General features: G+C 39.2%; 1 protein-coding gene across 1 annotated transcript; it reads right to left on the bottom strand.

Moving 5' to 3' along the window:
• Positions 1 to 21,872: 21,872 nt before the first annotated feature.
• On the bottom strand, positions 21,873 to 23,583 carry LOC147881007 (uncharacterized). Its single transcript, XM_087402190.1, has 8 exons — positions 23,365 to 23,583; positions 23,230 to 23,280; positions 23,040 to 23,129; positions 22,844 to 22,954; positions 22,668 to 22,757; positions 22,484 to 22,558; positions 22,291 to 22,350; positions 21,873 to 22,204 (listed from the first exon to the last, which is right to left on the bottom strand). The coding sequence occupies exons 1-8, from the start codon at positions 23,581 to 23,583 to the stop codon at positions 21,941 to 21,943; spliced, it is 960 nt and encodes a 319-aa protein (XP_087258316.1). The 3' UTR covers positions 21,873 to 21,940.
• Between the last annotated feature and the right edge of the window lie 1,873 nt (positions 23,584 to 25,456).

Genomic DNA, 25,456 nt, shown 5'->3' on the forward strand with positions numbered 1-25,456 from the left:
TGCAATGATCCATCATTTCATGCCATGAGTAGATTTCTATTGGTTGGGCTATCCAAGAGATGATGTAGGTAATTGTTTGCTCTCAATTTCAAACTCCCATTCCACTAATTCTCAATATATTTCTGTGACGGACTCAGACCAGCCTCTAGCATAGAGCAAGTTGATGATGCTGATGACAAGAGGATGGTGATGGAAAGAAATTGATGCGAACAAAAGAACTGCAGTGCTGCTGATGACATTGGCTCTGATGCTACACCACCTAAGTAAGTCCTCCATCCCTCTCTTCTCTTTTCATTTAAGCCTCCCTCATCATCGCATAGCTAGAGGCTCCTCTTTCTATTGTGTCTCCTACAATATGTATACTTTGGGACATGAGAAACATAAAGATATGCATACCCATGTTTGTCTGCTTATTTTCCTTCCATTTCTTCTTCTTCTTGGCTACTGCTCTATTCTTCTTTTCCTTTATGGCATTGATTCTTTGACTTTCTCTTGCTCTTTGGGTCCAATTGTTCATTTCTTGAAGTTGTTTCTAGGTCTTGCATTGATGCTCCTTTTCCATTGTATCTGCAAGGGATTTGATTAGCCTTTACTCCTTGAGTTTTGCTCCTTTTGTTACCCAATCACCTTCCTTTATCTTCTGTTTCTTCTTGTTGTGAGCCTTTGGGCCTTCCGTGCACTACAAGGCATAGGTCCTTTTTCGATGGAAATACTGACCTTTTTTACACTAAAAAGTTTTTTTTTGACAGGCGCAAAGGTAAGTATTTACATCACTATAAGCATTGGAAAAGAACGGTCACTATATAAGCGTCGCTATATAGCGACATTAATAAACGTCGCTATACAGTGACACTGGTAAAAACGTTGCTATATAGCGACACTGGTAAACGTCGCTATATTGCGATGATTAACAAAAGCAAAAAAAAAACATTAGTGGGGCTAAACAGGGCAACAGCAAGCCCTGTTTTGCCCACTAATGTTTTTTATCAGTAATTACAAAATAATGTTTTTTGTTACAAAATTTCGCTTGTGGAAAGGGTGATACAAAATCGCTCAAATGAACCAAGTGAGAGAAGCGTATACATGTCAAAATCGTTCGTACTCCCATTTAACTAGGAAAACAATGTCCATTCCATTTAGAATTAGCTGATCAAACAAAGGGTCTCCTTTATGAAGTCGATGCCTCATGTGATACTTCTCCTTCCAGGATTGACTTTCCTTTCTGCTGCCTCACCCAATCTAATGGTGTCCTTTAACTTAACTGGTCTTAGGAGTTCCAACTCATGTCGGATATTTGGTATAAGACCTGATAGATACTTATATAATTTCTCCTCTTCTGTCTTCATTCTGAACTCAAGAGATAAATGCCAAAATTTTGTTGTGTATTTGCTCACTGTCTCTCTATCAAATTGCCGTAGTTTCTCCCATTTAAACATTTTATCGTCCTTATAATTAAGTGGAAGAAATGTCATCTTTAATCCTTTCAAGAAGTTAGACCACTCCTTGATTGGACTACTTTCCAATTGGCATATGGACCACCAAAGTAGCGCATCCTTCTCTAAATGTAGAGTAGTTAGTGCTAAGTTCTCATCTTACATACGATCAAATTGTACGAAGTACAATTGGAAATGTCTAATCCAATCGAGGAGTTTCTCTGGTTGCCTAGCCCCATCATACTTCAGAAATTGAAGCCGCTCCTTAGGATCAAGCCTTTTTTTCTTAGCCTTTTCTAAAGGGTCTGCTTGGTTCTCAAATAACTTCCTCTTTAAGGGCTTTCTCTTTGAATTGTGTTACTTATTTATTAACGACAATCCTCGAAGAAATTATTGGATTGCATTGTCTACATAGTGTGGATGTGATGGTGTTTTTGGTGGAGGTTCGGTAGGGTATTGAGGGTTATCAAACAATGGATCAGATATGTTTTAGTAGATAGGGGTGTAGGGTGTTGTTTCCATGAGATTTAATGTGAGTTGTGGAGCATTTTCAGGTGTGAATTTTTGCTTATTTTCATTGTTTGGAAATGCAAATAGAACTAATCAAGTTTTCAATTAAGCTTTATGATGAGCTACAAGTGTGTGAAATGAATTTAACTATGAGTATAAAAAAACAAAAGGGAGTTGAAAAATAGTGGTACTTCCCCATGCCAATTCGATGAAGTGCCCAGTTTACGCTACTTGCTGCGTTAACACTGCTCCTTCAACTATTGTGATGTATAAAATGGCCCCTTTTTTTTTCTTTTTCCTTTCCTTTGCAATGTAAGGAGGGGGAGAAAAAGGGAACTTAGAGGGAAATAAGGTTTTTTTTTTGGAAATATCAATATAGGGGGGGATTTGAATCGTAATAAGAGAGGGGAGGGGTTTAATGGTGACAACGCCTAGCGGAGGTGGCAGGCACCATCGACGGCATCGACACCTAGTGAGGTGGGATGTTGTGCATGCGTGCAACTACACTGGCTACTATAGGCGATGGCTACTCTCGAGGGAAGGGGTGATTAATAGGCATTGGGGTGCCCTTGAATAGGTGGTGGCTATTCGCTGTGCTGCTATGCATGGTAGCACCTCGGGGGGGTCACTATGTATAAACCCTTTATATCACATGTGTTCAAGGCCTATTTCTAAAATCCCTTATCCGTAAATTTTTCATCAATAAAATGTACCCCTTTTCTATACAAATCTGTAAATTTTTTCCAAATCTAATTTAAATATCCCCTTATGTATATTTATTTCTGTAAATTTTAGAAATAAAAAATATCCTTCTGTGGAACTCACGTGATAGGGTTACATATGATGAGTGACCTCCCCGAGGGTAGCACATGCTACCGAGGCTTCTTGCATTATTGCTGCAGTCAATGGCATGGGCTACAAGGAGAAATAGGTAGCATGGGCATCGTGGGGGGGAAAGAATCAAAGGAGCGTGCCACGTGCCATTGAGCAGCTAAGGGAATGACTGCTAGGTGCTATAGAGAGAGCAAAAATGCAACTAAGAAGAGCAAAGAAGATAGAAGGAGGGTCCCCTTAGTTATTCTCTTTGATGGTTGCATTGGTGTCGACCCCTGCAATCAGCACAGCTTCCACATGGTGGTTTCATACAGACAGAGGATCAAGGCTCTGATACCACTTGTCACAAACTTGATGCAGGATGCTCATGTGTGAGAGAATGATGTAGAAATTAATAAGGATTTTTGGCCCTCCAAATGGGGTGGAAGAAGTGCCCACATGAGTGTATTTTTGCTAGACCCTTCCTACATGCTCATCTCAAGCCACAATCCATATGCATGCAAATTTCCACACTCACACACCATGAATGATGCAAGAGGGTACAACCCCTCGCTCCTGCCTTTTGGGATCACATCCCTTGGGCATACACCATTATTCTACCTCTATTCTACCCTTAGCTTATGGCTCTTTTATGCCTACCATTGATTAATGCAATACCCACGAAAAATACTACCCTTTTGTAACCATCCTAGGACCTAATGCATATGTACATATTTTATTATATCCAATTGACCAATTTACAATGTTACAACCATAGGGTAATCACCAAATTCCCTAGAATGATCCACTAGGATCTAATACAAATTATCATGTCATGACAGAAGAAGCATCATGTGAAGACTTCATCGCCACAGCACCACGACACTACCCCTTCGCATGAGTCTAATGATGATGGAGACAATGTAGGGAAGGCCATCCTGAAAGCACTCAAGTTTCATGAGAAAAAGAATTCAGGTAAGATCAATTGCAAAACTTTTACATTTCCACAGTATGATGGTAAAAGAGATGGACGGGCTCTACTTGCTTGGATTAGTTCCTTCAACCAATACTTTTTGGGGGAACAATACTAAGAGATAGAGAAGGTAAAACTTGCTGCAAGTTACATGACAAGTAGTGCACAATTATGGTGGAGTGTACTTGCAAAAAGCACATGCATTCGAAAGACATGGACAAAATTAAGAAGCGCTTCCTATCTAGTACATAGTTTGAAGAGGATACTCGTAGGCAATGGCGAAGAATGAGGCAATTGGAAAATGAAAGTGTGGATGCATACACTGAGAAATATCTTTCAGACCCACTTCAATTATAGACCATTGAAAAGTACCATGGAAGGAAAGGCACAACTGCAAGTGAGGGAAAGGCACAATTGCAAGTGAGGGAGAGAAGCTCGAGAGAAGTAACTTGCAAGCAGGGGAGAGGGAGGGGGACAAGGTTGTAGGTAATGGAGGCAGAGATTTTACAAGCAAGGGAGAGACACACTAGCCAAAGAGAGTGATAGATGGAGACAATGCAATTATAAGATCGTTATGGCTTGAAGCTGGTTGTGGAGATTGGATGTAGGAAATAATATTTTTTTTTAAATTTTAGTTGACCACTTGCAAATTTATGTTTGAGAGGTGCTAAACTACAAGTAGTCAAAAGCATAGTCCATGGACAATGCTTCTTAGTCTAGCTAATCATGTTTCCATTCTTATGAAAGTGACCTTTTTGGATTGGACAAAATACTAGTTGTTTATATCCACTATTCTATTTGTAGAGCATGGTATATTTTATAAGTACTTGATGAACTTATCAAGAAATTTTAGCATTAGATTTATTTGTACATGCCAAGGTTGTAAACTTTTTAAACCCTTCCTAAATCTTGTAAAACATGCCCTTGTGAAGTTATGATATCCTTAGGCATCTTTGAAAATTTATCATTTTATTTGCCCTTTGAGATACATATTCAAAAACTTTAAGTGATCATTTTTAGCCAAACTAGCATGAAAACTCTTAACAAGTCATTAAACCATCACCATTACTTTACCAGTATGTTAAATTACATGGGGTAGTGGAACAAAAACTAAACAAAGAATAGAGAGTACACAACAAACTGGAGACGAACAAACTTTTCCTTCAATACTAATGTAGTACAGATGATGGCTCCATCCACCCGTGCACTCCCTTAGTGGAGCTTAGATGGCAATCTCGATAGGTACTAGGTAAAGAGCTACTAGCTAAAAGATCTGATATGATCTGAACTGACCTAATACAATGGACTGGAGAAGTCGCCTCTTTATAGCTATGAGGGAGGTAGTCGGATCAACGTAGTGGGTGGAGTCAACTAGCTAACCTAGTCGGTGGAGCCGACCAGTCAACCTAGTCGATGGAACTGACTAGTCATCCATGGAATATTCTCTATACCGTTGCCTCAGGGGCTCTCACCCCGAACCCCCACCAGGGAGGCCGTTGGCCCGTAGACCCTAGCAAGCTTTCTACCATCAACGATCTCATTGATAGACCTCATCTGGCATGCAAGTCATCCATTGTAAGAGTGCACATAGATGGACCATTAAAAGACATTTTCAAGTTGAAGATTTTCACTTTCTTTAGACAATTATGAGCATAGAAGGTCTACTTAGTGTTTGAAATATCAATGGCTAAATAGTGAACCCATCAAGGCCTTTCCATGTAAGAAAGAGTTGGGTCCCTTAAGATTTCCTAAAGGCAATGAACTTTCGAGTATAAAGATGAGATAAATATTACTTTGCAAATTCAAGGTATCCCTACTAACTTTCAATAACGTTTTACATGAAAGCAATATAAACAAAGCCATGATATTGTGTTAGATATGCTGAATGCCCCCATATGAGAGAAGCCATGTGTGAGCCCAACATGCTAAAGTTTTAGCTCTTCTATTGTTTGAATGAATTTAAAAAGAAAATATTGGAGGAACCTTCTTGCAAGCACTTTCTAGGTCCCATAATTTTGTGACCTTACTATCCTTATTCCGCCAACTTTTGTGAATTATAACAAGAAGAAAGTTTATAATTTGTAAAATTAGCAATCTATTTTATATGTTGCATGCACATCAACTTGTTGGATTAATGCATCTTTTATAACCAAAAGCCTTACCTAAATTCAAGGCCCAAACAACCCAATTCTCTCCTATATAAAAAGACTATATAAAAAGACAAGAAGAAGAAATATTTTAATCGGTATAAGTTAAACCTAAAGTAGTTTCTTTCTTGCTTTCATCTACTAGGTAGATTTTAAGAAACAGATTCTTGGGAGGATTTCTAGTTTACAATATCAACCATCATTTCATATACATTGACGGGTGGTAGCAAGCTAAGGGTGTCCATTTATGGACCACTTTCGGGTGAGTGTGACACACCCGCTCGAGTGAAAATACAAAGGTTTTGCTTCGGTCTACGATACCTCGATCGAGGTATTAGTTCCAATGAAAATCACACACGAGGACAACCGAGCCAAGCCAATACCTCGATCGAGGTGCTGGGCTTTTTTCACCGACCGAGCCTATACCTCGATCGAGGTTTGCTGGCAAGCCACCTATACATGCCACATCTACCTCGTTCGAGGTATCCTGGCAATCCAGCTACACCTCGATCGAGGTAATGTGGCATGTCTAGCATACCTCGATCGAGGTATGTGCCATCTGACAGGGCAGCCGACAGGGCAGATGACATACCTCGATCGAGGTATGCTGGACTGATGACTTGGCCACATGTCGAATACATCAATCGAGACATGTGGCATCCGGCTACATACCTCGATCGAGGTGTCGTGGCATGTCAATACCTCGATCGAGGTAGATGTACCGAGATGTATGGGCATGTCACAATACCTCGATCGAGGTATTGTGGCATGTCTATACCTCGATTGAGGTAGATGTAACGAGATGTATGGGCATGTCAAAATACCTCGATCGAGGTATCGTGGCATGTCTATACCTCGATCCGATATGTATGTTGCATGCGAAATACCTCGATCGAGGTAGGAAACCCTAAATTTTCTTATAAAATTAGGAGAGCGACCCCCCTCATTCTGCATACCTCGATCGAGCTCCTCCTCATCGACCGATTTCGGATTTGCGGGACATCGACAGAATTGTGCCAGCGACGGAGAGCGACCGACGGACATCGACGGAGATGGACGGAGCGGGAGAGTCCAGGTATGGTTTTTTTTATGTAGCATTTTTTTTTTGCTAAAATTTAATTAAAATTTAGTTTATAGGATTAATTATAAAAAATTTCTAAATTTCAAATGCATTTTAATGTTTTTTGAAATTTTTGAATTACGACATTTTTTATTTAAAATGTGAAAATGAAAAAAAAAATTTAATTAGAGCTATTTTTATTAAATAAAAAAACGTTCATAGAAATAATTATAAAATATTTCTAAATTTCAAATGCATTTGTAAATTTTTTTTAAATTTTTGAATTACGACATTTTTAATTTAAAATGTGAAAATGTAAAAATTATTGTTTTTTAAAATCATCTTTGAAAATAAAGAGATTAAAGTTATTTTTTAAATTAGAGCTATTTTTTTTAAAATAAAAAAACGTTTAAATTTTAGTTCACAGGAATAATTATAAAATATTTTTAAATTTGAAATGCATTTTAAAGTTTTTTTAAAATTTTTGAATTATGACATTTTTTATTCAAAATGTGAAAATGTAAAAATTCTGTTTTTTAAAATCATCTTTGAAAAAAAAGAGATTAAAGCTATTTTTTAAATTAGAGCTATTTTTAATTAAATAAAAAAACGTTTAAATTTTAGTTCACATGAATAATTATAAAATATTTTTAAATTTAAAATGCATTTTAAAGTTTTTTTTAAATTTTTGAATTACGACATTTTTAATTCAAAATGTCAAAATGTAAAAATTCTGTTTTTTAAAATCATCTTTGAAAAAAAAGAGATTAAAGTTATTTTTTAAATTAGAGCTATTTTTATTTAAATAAAAAAACGTTTAAATTTTAGTTCATAGGAATGATTATAAAATATTTCAAATTTCAAATGCATTTTAAATTTTTATTTAAAATGTGAAAATGTAAAAATTAGGTTTTTAAAATTCATCTTTGGAAAAAAAGAGATTAAAGTTATTTTTTTAAATTAGAGCTATTTTTATTGAAATAAAAAACGTTTAAATCTTAGTTTATAGGAATAATTATAAAATATTTCTAAATTTGAAATGCATTTTAAAGTTTTTTTAAATTATTTTTGGAATTACATAATTTTTTATTTAAAATGTGAAAATGTAAATATTTTGTTTTTAAAATCATCTTTTAACAAAAAGAGATTAAAGTTATTTTTTAAATTAGTGCTATTTTTATTTAAATAAAGAAACGTTAAAATTTAGTTTATAGGAATAATTATAAAATATTTCTAAATTTGAAATGCATTTTAAAGTTTTTTTTAATTATTTTTGGAATTACGTAATTTTTTATTTAAAGCCTGAAAATGTATATATTTTGTTTTTTGAAATCATCTTTTAAAAAAAAGAGATTAAAGATATGTTTTTTATTAGTATTATTTATATTTAAATAAAAAAACGTTTAAATTTTATTTTTAAAAATGATCATTTAAAAAAAAGAAAATAAGAGTTTAAGTTAGTGAAGTTTTTATTTAAATGTCAAAAAGTATATAATTTGTTTTTTAAAATAATCTATTTAAAAAAATTTATAAGCCAAGGCAGTAAAGCATTCAAAGAAGGTCTTATTAACCAAACCTCTCCAATATCTGTCCTTAGTATAGGGGCCATAAGTGGACAATGTGGTCCTTACACCACATGTGGAAAAGTTTCATATTGGATAAAAAGTAAAAAAAGGGAAACATATAAGGAAAAAAAATTTGAGACATCTAAGTTTAAAAATGCAACAACTAGAGTTTGAAAAAATTTTAATCAAAATTAAGAATTTTTAATAATATTGAGTTTGATAAACATAATATTGAGCCACACATTTGGCCCATCTACCGGTAGGTACATAGGATGATCCCAACGATATCCTACCTCATCAAGGAGTATGTACAAATAGTTTTCATTACGTAAATAGATTATAAGTCATATTGAATAGAATATTATTTTCATTACTCAAATAGAATATTAATTTCCATGTGTTTTTTTTGTGCATGCGCTAGCCAGCGCACAGGTTCTAGCACCACTATTCGTATGCAGATAGAGATGCTGAGAGCTGAGATGAGGGCACTGCAGGATGCTAGGGCACCCCCTCACTTGGTTGCGAGTCTAGATTCAGTTATTGAGGCTCTCGGTCGATTAGACACAGTTGAGGATGTTGTGGATAGCTTTCAGGCACAGGCTGAGGTAGAGATCACTGGTGGTGGCTTGGATTGGAGAGCCATTTGACAGTTGTTTGAGCGTGAGTCACATCACAGGCAAGCCTTAGAGGATATGTTTTGGGATGGTCACACTGAGGCGATGCGACCACGATCAGGGCTCCCCTTGCATATTTTATGCTATAGGCACCCCATCATAGCAGCACACATTTGTCCGAGATACCTTGCTGCGAATGGTGGTCGATTGCCTCACAACCGTCAGATAGCCAGGTCATTTGCCATGCAGCTATACGCTGAGTTTGTGCTTGGTCATCGGGTAGACTACCTTAGTATCCATCCAGGATCAGGATGGGGCGTCAGGAGTGTCAGATTGCAGGTGTTCGGCGTCGACGCGAGGCACCAGAGTTGCACACCATCCCTGCACCGGCATTTCGAGCTATTGGAGGACAAATTAGGAGGGATGTTCATTCAGTGGCATCATCCTTGCAGCACATGATCTCTGCCCTATCGAGATCACTTTCGATTCCACCTCCCCCACCTTGATCATCGATGGAGCCTCCCACATCTACACCACCTCCCAGATCTACACCGCCTCAGCACGAGTTGGAGGCTCGAGACGCACGGATTGCAGAGTTGGAGGCATTGTTGGCCGAGTCTAGGGACGAGGTTAGTTATTTTGATTATGTTAGATAATTTTTTTGTAGCGTGTTTTGAACTGAAGTTTTTTGGTTAATTCTCACCGTGTACACGACATGTTTGCATTGCAGGCACATCTATTGCGTCAGGAGATGGAGTCTCATGTACGACTGTTGCAGACAGATTTGGAGGAGCAGAGGATTCGGACACACATAGCATACCATCGTGCAGAGCATTATATTTTGCAGTTGAGGCATATTAGTCGTGATCCATCTTGCCATAGGATCGACCCCAGCATGGCCCTATACCCCGCTCCTCCTGTAGATGTGCCGACTAGGACACCCTTAGATGCAGCAGTCAAAGCCAGGCTTCCTACTGCCACTTGCGTCCTTTGACACCATAGGGTGGTTTGGACTAGGGTGGTGCAGCCACATCGCACATCTCCATTGCATGACCCACCACATGGTGGCACGATCAGTGTGCCCTGTATGCTTTGCTGACATTGATGTGGCCACATACAGAGGACTAGGCATGGATGATCTATATCCTGGTCATCGTCAGGCCATTGATCCATTCGCCCAAGTAGTCTTGACAAAGCACTACAGGGAGGAGGCACAAAGAGCGTTGCTGATGCAGGAGGGTATTGATATGTCGGTGGTTGCAGCGTGTGTTCCACGACGCTTTTCATATGGTGATTTCATGCCAAGTGACGAGGCACGAGCAGAGGAGGCATGCTGGATTGAGCGAGAGGCAGAGCTATATACATCATTGCAGCAGTGGGTGGAGCAGCAGAGCTTGGGCAGGGCCGAGACCAATGTCTTCTACATGTAGAGACGATTACTCGCACTGGATTTGAGGCACGAGTATTCGCAGATGCATGGCTATGGGAGCTCAGACGCGCATACATAGAGGAGGCGAGGGAGGCAGAGATGGCAGTGGTGGCTCATGCAGCATGCCCTCCTCTTCATCAGGATGAGGCTGGCCCATCTCATGCAGGTGATGAGGCTGGCCCATCTGATCCGGCTTTGCCTGAGGGCACACAGCGGACGGTTGGGCAGCGGGTCATACAGGAGCCACGTCAGCGTTCCACTAGAGGATCATATGTGGAGTTATCAGATTCTAATTCAGGATGATTGTTTAGGCTTCACACATTTCTTGTATAGGGATGCACTTCTGCAGCATGATGATGATGATGTACAGATTCATTTTGGTACTTTCATGATATTGTTCTTACTTTAATGATGTATGAGCATTTTCGTACTTTCATGATGTTCTTCACACTTTGTTTATCTCAGTTTATAGTTTGTTTAAATGTAACATAAACATTTAAAATTAGGAGTATGATTTTGAATTTTGAATATCTCAATTCACACATCTAATACATAAGGTATTTAAAAAAGAATGCCATGTTACGTAATTGTAAACATTAAGCATTGAAAAAGTGTTCATGTTCCAACTTTATCATTTTGAATATCATATTGAATTTCGTATATATCAATGCTTGCAATTATTACACTAAACCTAAGAGCCGTGCGAAGTTTCATCCCCATGTGCGTATTTAAAATTAAGAGTATGATTTTGAATTTCAAATATCTCAATTCACACATCTAATACATAATGTATTTTAAAAATAATGCCGTGTGTCATAATTGTAAACATTAAGCATTGAAAAGGTACTTGCAAAAATGTATGCATTATACCTTCCACGTGGCGCAAACCAGATCAGTTGGAGACCAAATCTTGCATGGATGTATGTCTAGGGTAGCCTAAGAGCCATGTGAAGTTTCATCCCCAACAAGGTTTAGGATTTAGGGTTCAGGGTTTAAGGTTTAGGGTTTAGTCGTGCTAGTAGGGATTATAAAAATGTACGCATTATACCTTCCACGTGGCACAAACCAAATCAGTTGGAGACCAAATCTTGGTTGGATGTACGTCTAGGGTAGCCTAAGAGCCGTGTGAAGTTTCGTCCCCAACAGGGTTTAGGATTTAGGGTTCAGGGTTTAGGGTTTATTCGTGCTAGTAGGGATTGTAAAAATGTACGCATTATACCTTCTACGTGGCGCAAACCAAATCAGTTGGAGACCAAATCTTGCGTGGATGTACGTCTAGGGTAGCTAAGAGCCATGTGAAGTTTCATCCCCAATAGGGTTTAGGATTTAGGGTTCAGGGTTTAGGGTTTAGGGTTTAGTCATGCTAGTAGGGATTGTAAAAATGTACGCATTATACCTTCCACGTGGCGCATACCAAATCAGTTGGAGACCAAATCTTGCATGGATGTACGTCTAGGGTAGCCTAAGAGCTGTGTGAAGTTTCATCCCCAACAAGGTTTAGGATTTAGGGTTCAGGGTTTAGGGTTTAGGGTTTAGTCGTGCTAGTAGGGATTGTAAAAATGTATGCATTATACCTTCTATGTGGCGCAAACCAAATCAGTTGGAGACCAAATCTTGCATGGATGTACGTCTAGGGTAGCCTAAGAGCGGTGTGAAGTTTCGTCCCCAACAGGGTTTAGGATTTAGGTTTCAGGGTTTAGGGTTTAGGGTTTAGTCGTGCTAGTAGGGATTGTAAAAATGTATGCATTTGTCCTTCCATGTGGCGCATACCAAATCAATTGGAGACCAAATCTTGCGTGTATGTACGTCTAGGGTAGCCTAATAGCCGTGTGAAGTTTCATCCCCAACAGGGTTTAGGATTAAGGGTTCAAGGTTTAGGGTTTAGGGTTTAGTCGTGCTAGTAGGGATTGTAAAAATGTACGCATTATACGTTCTATGTGGTGCAAACCAAATCAGTTGGAGACCAAATCTTGCATGGATGTACGTCTAGGGTAGCCTAAGAGCTGTGTGAAGTTTCATCCCCAACAGGGTTTAGGATTTAGAGTTCAGGATTTAGGGTTTAGGGTTTAGTCGTGCTAGTAGGGATTGTAAAAATGTACGCATTTGTCCTTCCACGTGGTGCATACCAAATCAGTTGGAGACCAAATCTTGCGTGGATGTACGTCCAGGGTAGCCTAAGAGCTGTGTGAAGTTTCACCCCAACAGATAAGTCCACGTGCATATATTTGATTAGTACATGTGCCATTTTTCATACATAGTCATGCTAGTAGGGATTGTAAAAATGTATCCATTTGTCCTTCCATGTGGCGCATACCAAATCAGTTGGGCACCAAATCTTGCATGGATGTACGTCTATGGCAGTCTAAGAGCTGTGCAAAGTTTAATCTCCAACAGATAAGTCCACATGCATATTTCGTTAGTACGTGCGCCATTTTTCACACATAGTCATGCTAGTAGGGATTGTAAAAATGTACGCATTATACCTTCCATGTGGCCCAAACCAAATCAATTGGAGACCAAATCTTGCATGGATGTACGTCTAGGGTAGCCTAAAAGAGCCGTTTGAAGTTTCATCCCCAACAGATAAGTCCACGTGCATATTTCATTAGTACGTGCGCCATTTTCCATACGTAGTCGTGCTAGTAGGGATTGTAAAAATGTACGCATTTGTCCTTCCACGTGGCGCATACCAAATCAGTTGGGTGCCAAATCTTGCGTGGATATACGTCTATGGTAGCCTAAGAGCCGTGCAAAGTTTAATCTCCAACAGATAAGTCCACATGCATATTTCGTCAGTACATGTGCCATTTTTCACACATAGTCGTGCTAGTAGGGATTGTAAAAATGTACGCATTATACCTTCCACGTGGTGCAAACCAAATCAGTTGGAGACCAAATCTTGCTTGGATGTACATCTAGGGTAGCCTAAGAGCCATGTGAAGCTTCATCCCCAACAGATAAGTCCACGTGCATATTTCATTAGTATGTGTGCCATTTTTCATACGTAGTCATGCTAGTAGGGATTGTAAAAATGTACGCATTTGTCCTTCCACGTGGCGCATACCAAATCAATTGGGCACCAAATATTGCATGGATGTACGTCTATGGTAGCCTAAGAGCCATGCAAAGTTTAATCTCCAACAGATAAGTCCACATGCATATTTCGTTAGTACGTGCGCCATTTTTCACACGTAGTCGTGCTAGTAGGGATTGTAAAAATGTATGCATTATACCTTCCACGTGGCGCATGCCAAATCAGTTGGAGACCAAATCTTGCGTGGATGTATGTCTAGGGTGGCCTAAGAGTCGTGCAAAGTTTCATTCCCAACAGATAAGTCCACATGCATATATGCGCCATAGCTTTGCCGCAGTCGTGCTAGTAGGGATTATAAAAATGTTGTACCTTCCACATGGCGCATACCAAATCAGTTCAGACCAAATCTTGCGTGGATGTATGTCTAGGGTGGCCTAAGAGTCGTGCGAAGTTTCATCCCCAACAAGTAAGTCCACACGCGTATTTTGTTAGTACGTGCACGAATTTTCTTAGTCACGTTTTAAAAATGTCCTAAAGCACAAAACAAATTACAACATTACTACTAATAAACAATTTTTTGTTTTACAAACACAACAAATCCCATTGAGAAGACATCGGACATCATGTATAAAATAGAAACTAATACAATGATGTGTATGAATGTGTATATAGCCATCATAGTGAAATACAAAATATGAGTCCATGAAAATTACAATGGTACGGTCACACAGCGAGCCTATACATATCGAATACAAAAAAGTGTAATCAACTAGTGATACCCAATAAAAATCAATCTGATCAACTAATGATCCCAAAAAATATGATATGTAATGTGCTACTCCTCAAGATCAGCTCTCATGCCAATAGTTGCAAGTATGCTCTCGTGATCCGCCACTGCAAGGCGCCATTGTGGAGTGGACGTCATCTTGCAAGTGCGAACACGACTCAAAGTAATCTTGATCCCAACAACAAGATGAGAATACATGTATGCCTCCTGATCCACCATGTACTCCTGGAACTCAATATAGCGACCACGCCTCTATATCTACTGAAAATAGTGGCCACCTACAATCATGCTATGAGCATTGAAGTGCATCCCATGCCCATCCATTGTATCCTCATTTAGCACACTCTTCAGCATAGAGCATCTCAACAACTAATAATCCACACCCTCCTCATTGCCCTCCGAAGCAATAACCGCGAAGATATCACCAATACGCAAAATATTTGTAAGCTGGTCATAATCTCTAGAGGAACTGAATCCCACATCCTGATCATCATGTACCTCCTCCCAAGGCTGGAAGGGAGAAAGCACTCGCCGTACCCGTGGATCGGCCCATGGTATCATGGAGCACCCTCCCCAATCATCATCAATGCATGCAGAGCAAAAACATGCAAACCATCGAGAAAAGATCGTGGGGTGAGACTCACCTATGCTCCTGATGGAATGGAAATCAAGAGTGCCAGGCACAGAACGACAATCAAAAGGCCTAGACCAATCAAGACTCCCAATGTCCATGCACCAAAAATACCGGCTCACCACCCTATCGTCACGCGACTGAAACGAGAAGGTAGCACTAGTGGATAAGTGCTGGCTGCACCACCGCACCACATCATGTGCATCCTTGAAGCGATCGGCACTGTGACGCAACTGGTATCGATGCAAAGCACGCTTCATGCAAGCACCTGCACCATCGTGCTCTCCCTTACCGTGCCATGTCTCGAAGTAGCTCCATGTGATCGGAATGCCTGTCTCACGGTGCCATGTGCAGAACCGATAAAACTGTCTAGCGGATTTGAACTGACCATCACAGTTGTCTGACCAGATCCAGCACCGCTACCATGTGACACCATGATCCCTCAAGAAACTATCATGCAAAGTGAAGCAATGCTGCACAAAATGGGCATCATGCGATCGATCATCACTAATGTAGAAGTGATACTCTCACACAATGACGCGTGAGTCCATGGTGCTATCAATGCCATCCACATGAGCCTATGCATGACGATAGCTAATGTGCACAAATATAGCAACCTGCAATATGGCATTGAAAAAAAATATGACTATTGAAATAATTCAATATAATGAGGCAGGGTTAAAATCAATACTCAATCACACGTCACCTGTTCGGAGAAATAATACTCCAATTGGATCTCATGCTATGGTGCAAAGGTGTAATTCTCCGCAAAGTCCACCACTGAGACAACCACCCCTGTAGGAAATGTCCTCAAACATGCACGGAACTGACGATCCTCCCATTTCGCAGTGTGCGAGTGACGTATGTAGCGGTACAACTTCCCTTGAAAACTGTCAATGAATACAACACGTGGTGTCTCCTTCCCCACAAGCTGCAACCTCCTCGACTGTGCACCACCATCTAATGTCAAGGTACAGTACTCATACTGCTTCCAACGAACCATCTGCACATCACAAGTATCTAGTGCAACTTGTGGCACTCTAGCAAAGTCACCACACAAAGTACACGTGCCTTCCACACAATCAAGGGAGTGGAATAAAGCATCACCATCTCGTGTACACAATATGGAATGAATGAAGTCGCGAGGGCTAGTAGGAACCACTCTCCTATGACCATCAAGGGAATAGAATACGTCATACATCAATCCAAAATCCACATGGTAGCGACAATAGCATGTGTCACACTCCTAGGAGCATCGCACAAACCATGGCCTGCATTGCTCAAAGGACCTCTGCCCAATCTTAAACTCCGGGTGCGCCTCTATAAACTGACTGTACAACTCAGTCTGGGTACACTCCAAAAAACATGCACCATGCTCAATGTACACACCGCGTGACACCCTCTTCTACAATGCCTTCTTGAACACCGGGGATGCTCTGCAATGCTCCTCCCAAAACTGTTGTATGAAGGACCTAGTGGAATCATCCAACAATCGATCGCTGCGAGGTGCACGACCACTCAAAGCCCAAAGAGCATCAGTCTCACTATCCTCTAGACTCTGCCTCCTAATGATGCCTGCTCGCAATGTGCATGGTGCAATTTGAAGAAGACGTGAAGCGGTACACACATGGCCTATCATATGAGGTCAACTAATGGCAGCCACAATAGCACGACGTGCTGCCAAGGCATCACTGGAGTTCCTATGCTTAATAGAAGCATAGGAATGTCAAACACTGCTAAGGACCTCGCTAGATACAACCCTATCTCTACGTGCACCAAGGCCAGCAAGCCTCCTACACTCTACCAAGTCAGGGTGATCAATCAGGGACATGAGAAGAGAAGACTACGAAGCTGGCATGAGGTCACAAAAAAAAAACTGCACAATCTTGCTAGTACGACGACGGATAGTGGACTTCGGCAAGTCACGTCGTGAAGCAACACTGCTGCTACAAGGTGGGGCAAGGGGATCAATGGGAGATGGTAGGGTGGACGGGGGAAGGGAGGCACCAAGCAGAGCGGGGGGAGGGGGAGGGGGAGGGGGAGGGGGGAGGGTGGAGGGGGAAGAGGTAGAGGTGGAGGCCAAAATGTAGGTGGCTAGGGGAAGGGCGGAGGGGAGCAGATGAGGATGGGGGGACAATGGAGGTGGGGGTGGGGGTGGAGGTGGGGGTGGAGGTGGGATGTAGAGGTAGAGATGGAGGTCGATCAGTGGTGGCAGCACGAGCTCGAGCTCTAGAGGCTCTCTTGTGCTCACGAGCCTTCCGCTTGCACTCCTCGTCAATGAGATTTGGGGGGGGGTTCCTACATCTTTCACGTCTACTAGCTCTACGGCTTTGAGAACCCATTCTCAATGAAAGTAGGATGGAAGGTGTGACAAAGTGATGAGGAGGCAAGAATGGCTAAGAATGGGTGAAATGAACCAAAACGTGGTGTCTTATAGAGAGCCTCAACTCATCCACTAGATTGCTCTTAGATTGCTCTTCATTATTATTGGTGGAGAGGTGCTAAGATTGAAACTAATTGGCTAAGTTTTGGTGCTAAGATTGAAACTAATTGGCTAAGTTTTGTACCTTCAAATACCTCGATCGAGGTCTACTATGCCCAGAGCCCAGATCATATACCTCGATCAGACCATATACCTCGATCGAGGTATTCAATGCATTACGCATGTATAAACCTCGATCGAGGTATCCCTAGGTGTCCTCGGTCATATACCTCGATCGAGGTATTGTATGCCTCACGCAAGTCATATACCTCGATCGAGGTATTGTATGCCTCGCACATCGTCATGTGTATACATCTGGCTGATGTGGCACCATGCATGGTCATGATGTGGTAATATAGTCTCTTCCATGACATTGAAAGGTGATGTGGCATGATGAGTTGGCATTCATGAGGTGGTAGATTGACATGGCAAATTGAGTTTGAGGGATTGGTGACGTGGCAAGGTTGAGGAGGTATGCCAAGGTGGCATTATGTGATCACATGGCTCATGATGTGGAATGATGAGGTGGCACATGTGGCAGCATGTGTGGCAATGTAAGGTGACATGGCAAGGAGTGATGTCACATCTCCTTGATGAGATGGCACCATGTGGTCTAACAATGTGGCATGGTTTTGATGACTCAGGCTTCCGCATGGGCAGCATGCAGACTCTAAAGGCTTGCCACTAGGGTCGGTGATGCTCCTAGCCTACCTCACCAAGCCTAATACCAAGCCTACCTTGTCTTGGTATTAGGCTTGGGTGGCCCTTTTTCCCCCACAAAAGGGAGATTTCACTGTTGGAGGCCATATCATATGTTTCCCTTACTCAAATTTAACCAAAATTTTTTCCTCTTATTCATCATGCAGAGGACTAAAAATATTGACATTTTTGAAATGTTTGGTCATGTTTGAGAATTACTAGATTTATTTTTAATATTCATTGTTGATCCTCTGAGGAGTAAAAGTAAAAATTAAACTTCAATCTTCCTAAATCTAACCGTTGGATTTGGGATTTGATGATTCAACCACACACCCTTATGTGCCTACTAACCTTCCACTGAATTGGATTTGCTTAATTATTCAAAATACTAAAAAAATGTGGTGTGCTACTAAAATGCATGTATTTTATGACTTTATTTATTATAAATAATTATTTATAATTAGATAAATCATTCAAAAAATTACCAATAAATCAAGTTAAGCTCTACATGCAAAGAGACCACTTACAAAGTTTCAATAACATTTAATCTAAAATGAGTGAGAAATTTAGAATTTAATATGACACTCTCTGTTCGTGATAAACGTGTGACCACCCTGGAACCATGCCGTGTGACACAAAGAAATTTTTTGTGTGTGCATCGAATTTTTGATCAGACTATACGATTGTGTGCACAATAGCAAGTGTGATGTTGTGTCAGAAGACTTCAAAGACTAGATCCATAGGGAAGTAGGTGAGATTTGCATTTTTGTGTGCTAAAAAGCTTGTTTTTCCACCTCCTAAGGATTGGGGAGTGAACAAAAAGTGGACACCCTTAGCTTGCTACTTCCCTGACATAACATGAAGCTTGAAATAGAGGAAAAACTAAGGGTAGAGGATTTTTGCTTGTCATTAAATGGACTTGCTAGATCCAAAAGTCATTCTACAAGGCATACAGATATGGGTGGTGCATCATAGTCACCTGACCATGTTCCCATGGTGTCATTGTGTGATGAACTGCAACCAAGGAGCCCTAAAATCTATCGCACAGAGGGGCGAGCATGTGGTTTCTCTTGCAAGCAGAGAGTGCATAGGTTTACCACTATGTGGGCCTCGTCGATGTTGAAGTCATAACCAAGGAGGGGGTCCACCACTTGCTCAATGGTGGGATGAGGGGTTTGGCTCCACCAATCAGCGAGGGTGAGAGAGTCTTGGAAAGCTTTACGACCGGTGAGCAACTCAAGGAGGATGACACCATAGCTATAAATGTCAGTAGTATGGGAGAGAATTCCAGTGGCAGAGTAGTGGGGATCAGTGTAGCCTAGTGAGCCCTTAATTGGGGTAGAGGTGAGGTGAGGTTTTGACTATGGCCAAGCTTGGATAAGCCAAAATCTGCAAGCCACCCAACATTGTCATGAGTGAGGACGATGTTGGCCGACTTTACATCCCTATGGATAATGGGTGGTTTGGCTATCTCATGCAAATATTCAAGTGCACATGCAATGTTCTTTGCTATTCCCATCCTTTCCCTCCATCCCAATGGCTTTTTCTTACTACTTGCTTCTTTATGCAATCGATCATAAAGGCTCCCATTCTCAATAAACTCAAACACCAAAATTTGCTCACCTGTACCAAAAGAAACCATGTTAAAATGAAGCAAAATCAATGTGGTGGTGACATGTGACATGCTACAAAAGGCACCATGAGATAAATGCTTGACGTGTAGTAAGAAAAATTTCAATGTAAAAAGCATCAATCTATTTTAAAGAGGTAAAGGCTATCAATTGTTTTTTTAGGGGAAATGTTAAGCTCTAAGCCTTAGGAGACTAAATATCTCTTATGAACTAGTGGACCAGGCTAAATATCTATATTTTGTGTGTGTGTGTGTGTGTGTGTGTGTGTGTGTGTGAGAGAGAGAGAGAGAGAGAGAGAGAGAGAGCTCAAGGTTTTAAGGGACTAACTGTCCTAGTATAAAGAAGATACCAAGACCACTATATTCTCCATTTGGATGAATGCGCGGACCTGAAACACTTGATTAAGGAGGGAAGGTTCAAGAGAGATTGGAGCACTTTGTTATATATTTAATAGACCCATGCACTTCTTAAAGCACTTCAAATGCATACTTGAGGCCAAAACATGGTGCCCACCTATAATCTCCCACCAAATATCTGGGCTAGGGACTCATGGATTTATCAAGAGGCCTTTCCAAGAGAACAAAGAAGTGATGGGTGGCTTCACGAGAGGTCTTTTAAAGAGAAGTGAAGGCTAAGGGGTGAAGGTATTGAAGTGAACAAATATATAAGTCTAAAAGTCCGCAATGTTTCTTAAAGGTCCTAAGGCAATGAGGTAGGTTCTTTGAAAAACAGGCGAGTTGATATCGAGGTTTTCTTCTTTTTGATGGTTGAGAGCCAAGAAAGCTAGTTTTTCTTCTTTTTGATTGTGGAGAGGATTTGTATGGTTCTTTTGTAAAACGAATTCTGTAGATTGACGAGATTAGTCTTACCATTTTCGCAGCAGAAACCCTGTAGATTCACTAGATTGGGATGTCGGAGACGTAGAAGCACCGATAGCTCCTGTCTGAAAATTTGAGAGTCCGATCGCCCCTTCATAGCCCTCTTCACAACTCCCACACTTCCATCCCGTAGCACCCCCCTGTACACCACCCCATATCCCCCTTCCCCCACTTTGGTCTTGAAGTTGTCCGTCGCAGTCCTCAATTCCTCTCGCGAGTACGTTTGCACTGCTGACCCGCTCTCCAGAGAATCCGTCCAACTGCTGCCATTGCTCTTGCCTTTCCTCTTTCTCGTGGCTGCTCGCAGCTTCCTCACTGCGCAAATTGCAAAACCACCCACGATTGAGGCTAACACAAGGAACTCTAAACCTTTGTCTATATAGTAAAAAAAAGGTATTTTGCTAGATACAAATGAACGTATCTAGCAAAATTCCGGAATAGTAAATTCTGAACATTTACTAGATTGTCTATATAGTAAGTAATTTATTATATAGCAAATGATTAACATTAATTTGCTAGATATACTATATCTAGTAAATTTGTATATAGGAAAACCAAGGAGTATCTATGTAGATAAGATTTTACTATATGGCGAATCTATATTATAAGTTTACTAGTAAGACTAATTCTGGTAAATTTAGCAATATAGTAAAACCAAGCATTTTCCATATAGACAAGAATTTACTATATAGTTAAGTTTTTACTATATAGCAAATCTATATCCTAAGTTTACTAGTAAGACTAATTCTAGTAAATTTAGCAATATAGTAAAACTGAGCATTTTTCATATAGACTAGCAAATTTACTTTAGAATGTTACTATATAATAGATTCACTATAGTAACTCTATCTATGTAGTAAAAGCTGAGATTGATAAATTTTATATATTACAAAATCAATTTTTACTCACACAATTAAATTTCCATATACATCGTATTAAAAAATGTAAAGTGACATTTAGAATGAATTAAAGATAACTGCATAATCAAGATGTAGAATGCAAACTCATCTTCAAAGAAAGAAAGAAACAACTAGTTACTAAGAAACTTTATAAAAATATTAAACAACATGAATACTTGCATACTTATTGGACATCAAGAAACAAAAATAGAGTTCATCCAATTGTTCAAAATGCACATGTATCATTCCGATACATGTACATCATTAAGACTGAATTATTCATCCAATTGTTCAAAATGCATCCAATTGTTCATCCAAAAATAGAGTTCATCCAATTGTTCTAAATGCACACATGTCATTCCGATACATGTACATCATCAAGACTCAAAATGTGGTCTTCATGCTTCTTTACAATAACTTTTTTTTCTAAAACTAGCCAATCCACTATAGCTTTCCTCATTGCAGGCAAGCTATGCTCAGTTTTGTGTCCATGGAAAGTAGGGTCTCTTTTGATAATGTTGTAGTTAGTCTTTAGAGACGCATACATTTCATTAATAGTATGTATCTCTAAAAACTTCAAGAGAATTGTCTCTTGATCCTCTTCACAAAATTCATCAATCTGAAAGAAGCAATAAAAATATATTATAATCCTTGTTTACTAATTTATAAAAAGAAGAATGCATCATATTTAAAAAAAGAGCTTACTTGAGAAGACATATCAACACAAAAATCGAGGTCCTTCTCGACATGGATGGCATTAAGCTCCTATGAAAGGAAAACAAGTAGTAAAGAGTAATCTTTTATATAACGTAAAATGGAAACCAACTACCAAATATGTATGCATGATTTTACATGTAAGATATATAATTTAAAGTAGAAAAACTAAAATAATAAATACCTTCAGTCTTTGTTGCTTTTTAGCAGCTTTACTTGCCTTCATTTTTTGCATGTTTTTTATCATCTTCTCACTCCACTTTAAAGAAGAATAAATATTAAGTTCTAGATTCCCATGTGAGACAAACGAAAAAAAACGATGCATAAGAATTAACATTAAACCCGTTATAAAGAGGTATAATGTATACCTTTGGTGTGCGCTTGCTCTTTCTTGCAATTGACATATCCTCAGGATTTAGCGAAGTCTCATGAACGCAAGTTTGATTCAAATACTCAACCTAAATCATTAAAAAATACTAATTAGATATCCATATTAAACTCAACTGATATAATATAAAATGGCAACGATAATCAATTTTCCAACCTGTTCTGTCTCTTGCAATAACTCCATGAAAGATTTAGATGCTGAAAAATGATGATCTTCAGTCGTTGCTAACTCTTGTGGCATTTCTGGGCAATAAACACCTTCTCCTACCTAACAAAGATTACATAATTCTTATAAACAAATTCACAAGAAAATAAGTATAAATTACAATGTATGTGAAATATGTGATACAAACCTGAACCAACATTTCACTACCGTGTTCCAAGTCATATTGACATGGAGCATGATCCTCTATAGATGCAGCTACTATAAGTTGTTCTTCCTCCTATCATCATTATAATAAAATGCTCAAGAATTAACACATGTATAATGACTTAAACGTATAGAAGGGAAATACAAATTTGAAAATAAATCATCAAACTTACATATCCCTGCAAAACTTGTTCTTCTTTTTCAAATAATGCACCAATTGTTTCCTGCAATAATTATAATATAGTGAATTTATTTAAATATAAAAGAAGAACATAATAGACAATTTGCATTATGAAGAAAGATATTACCATAGAAGATCCCACTGAAGAGCCCGCAGAAGAGGTGATGCTTTTTCTTTTTTTGTACTTTCGGCTTGCTTGCATTGTTCGAACATAGTACATATAAACATCTTCTTGCTTCCAAAAGTATGTAGCTCCGGGAAACTTAAGTGGCAAAATTTGATCATAGTTATCTTGAATAATATCCTTGATTTTTTGTTGTTCATCTTTATTGTGCCGTAAATCCATAATAATCTCATTATTTTTGACCCACAACTGCACTGTACGATGGTGTTTACAGTAAGTCACATTTTGGTTATCCCTGCAATGGCGTAGTAAAAAATCCCTTCCATAGAGCATGCCACACTCACGATCTGCCAACTTTGGGGGTCGAAAAATTTGATCATAAGTAGGAATCTCTAGCAAAGATACATCACCACTATTTGTTTGCATTGTGCATCGTTGAGGCATTTTGGACATCTCTTTACTCATGGAGCTTACCACATGCAATCTTTTTGAAGAGCTAGTATTATTTCCCTTTAGCTGCTCTACTGTCTTTTGTAGTTGAGAGATAGTTTCCAATAAGGATTCCAAATTCGGTACATCGGGAGAAGACATAATAAACTCTAGCCTGAACAACAATTCAATAAAACCATAAGGCTTAGCAAAAAAATTTAAAAAAATAGCTAGTATTTGTTTTTACAATAAGAATATTTCTTCTAATTAAGAAAAGAGCATTATAAGTAATAAACGAAAAAGAATAATTATTCTTACTTGTTCTCGCTTGCATGAAAATGCATCATGCATACCCAATGATATCATGGTATTATTATGATATCCAAGCCATAGGTAAATAAGAAGTTTCACCATTAGATGACACTACTCTCCTCTTACTGATAACCGCCCATCCTGGTACTATTATGATGCAACAGTTCCAGTCCCTCCAAAAGCTCTCTTCATTATCAACCTTCCATGTGTTCTCATGCGTGTGATCTTGTTTCAGCCATGCTAGCATGATTTGCTTCCTTTCATAATCAACTGCTCTTATCACAGCATGTAGAAATTGACTATTCAAATCACTAACATCAATGCGTGCTAGCACAACATCATCATGTTCCAACCAAGGAGGCACACAACCAACTTCACCTATTTTCAATAGCCGCGTTCTTTGAGCCAAGTCTTTTGTTTCATATGCAATAAGTTTACTACTAATACTAGGCAAAGGCATAAACTTATGCAACAAAGAACTTATGGATCTTATACAATCCCAATAGTATGGAAGACGTTGAGCTTGTAATACACTCATTCCTGTTACTGGGTCTATCAACAAATGCTCCTTGTCATTTATCATTGTAATGCATTGCTTATAGTACTCTGCACTAAAAAAAACCATATACTCTCCATCCCATTGTATAGAGAAAAACTCCCTAATGTGTGCCTTCCAATGACCTACACTTTCCGTTGCATCGTTTCCATCCACTCTTACCACTACATCATCTCCAACCTTATAAATATCACCATTATAAAAGACCTTTTGATATATTGTGACATGACGTCCTTGAAGAAAACCCACTTCAGTAGACCAAAGTTGTTCAAGATACTTTTGTTCTTCTTGAGAGAGCAATCGATGTACTCTTCTCTTCCTTGTTATTGGAATGCCTTTTAGTTTCATCATTTTGCAGCAAGGAAGATTTCCATTATGCATGACAAGAACTCTCCAAATATCCTTAGCTTTCATGATTGAAGAAACCTCTAAAAGTCCAAACTCATGTATTGAATGACATGATGGACTTTCTTGATTGGTTGTTTCATAACCATCAGGGAGATAAATAGATCCATGTACCTCCATTAACAACCTTTCATGTGGCATGAGACCATCCATTTCTTCTTGCATGGTACTAAAAACCTTAGTAAAATGGGTTCTCATATAGAAGTGAGCATATGTTACTTCATTATTTCGATTATTGGTATTGACACCCACATAAGATGAAACCAGGCGTTCAAATAGATAGCACCAAAATACATCATGCATCCCATGTCTATAAACATCATCTAATATTTCTGCATTGCCTGTAAACATAAGAGAATTTGGTTAGACTACACCAAAGATACAAAAGGAACA

The sequence above is a fragment of the Dipteris shenzhenensis genome, chromosome 31, assembly GCF_047967505.1.
Source record: "Dipteris shenzhenensis isolate YYH24624 ecotype China chromosome 31, Dip_SZ_1.0, whole genome shotgun sequence".
Classification (NCBI taxonomy): domain Eukaryota; kingdom Viridiplantae; phylum Streptophyta; class Polypodiopsida; order Gleicheniales; family Dipteridaceae; genus Dipteris; species Dipteris shenzhenensis.

Coding starts and splice junctions, on each gene's coding strand:
- LOC147881007 (XM_087402190.1), bottom strand. CDS start 23,583: ATGGATTTACGGCACAATAAAGATGAACAACAAAAAATCAAGGATATT. Junction 23,281..23,364: donor CTTCAGTGGGATCTTCTATG/GTAATATCTTTC, acceptor TAATTATTGCAG/GAAACAATTGGTGCATTATT. Junction 22,758..22,843: donor TATTGCAAGAGACAGAACAG/GTTGGAAAATTG, acceptor TTAATGATTTAG/GTTGAGTATTTGAATCAAAC.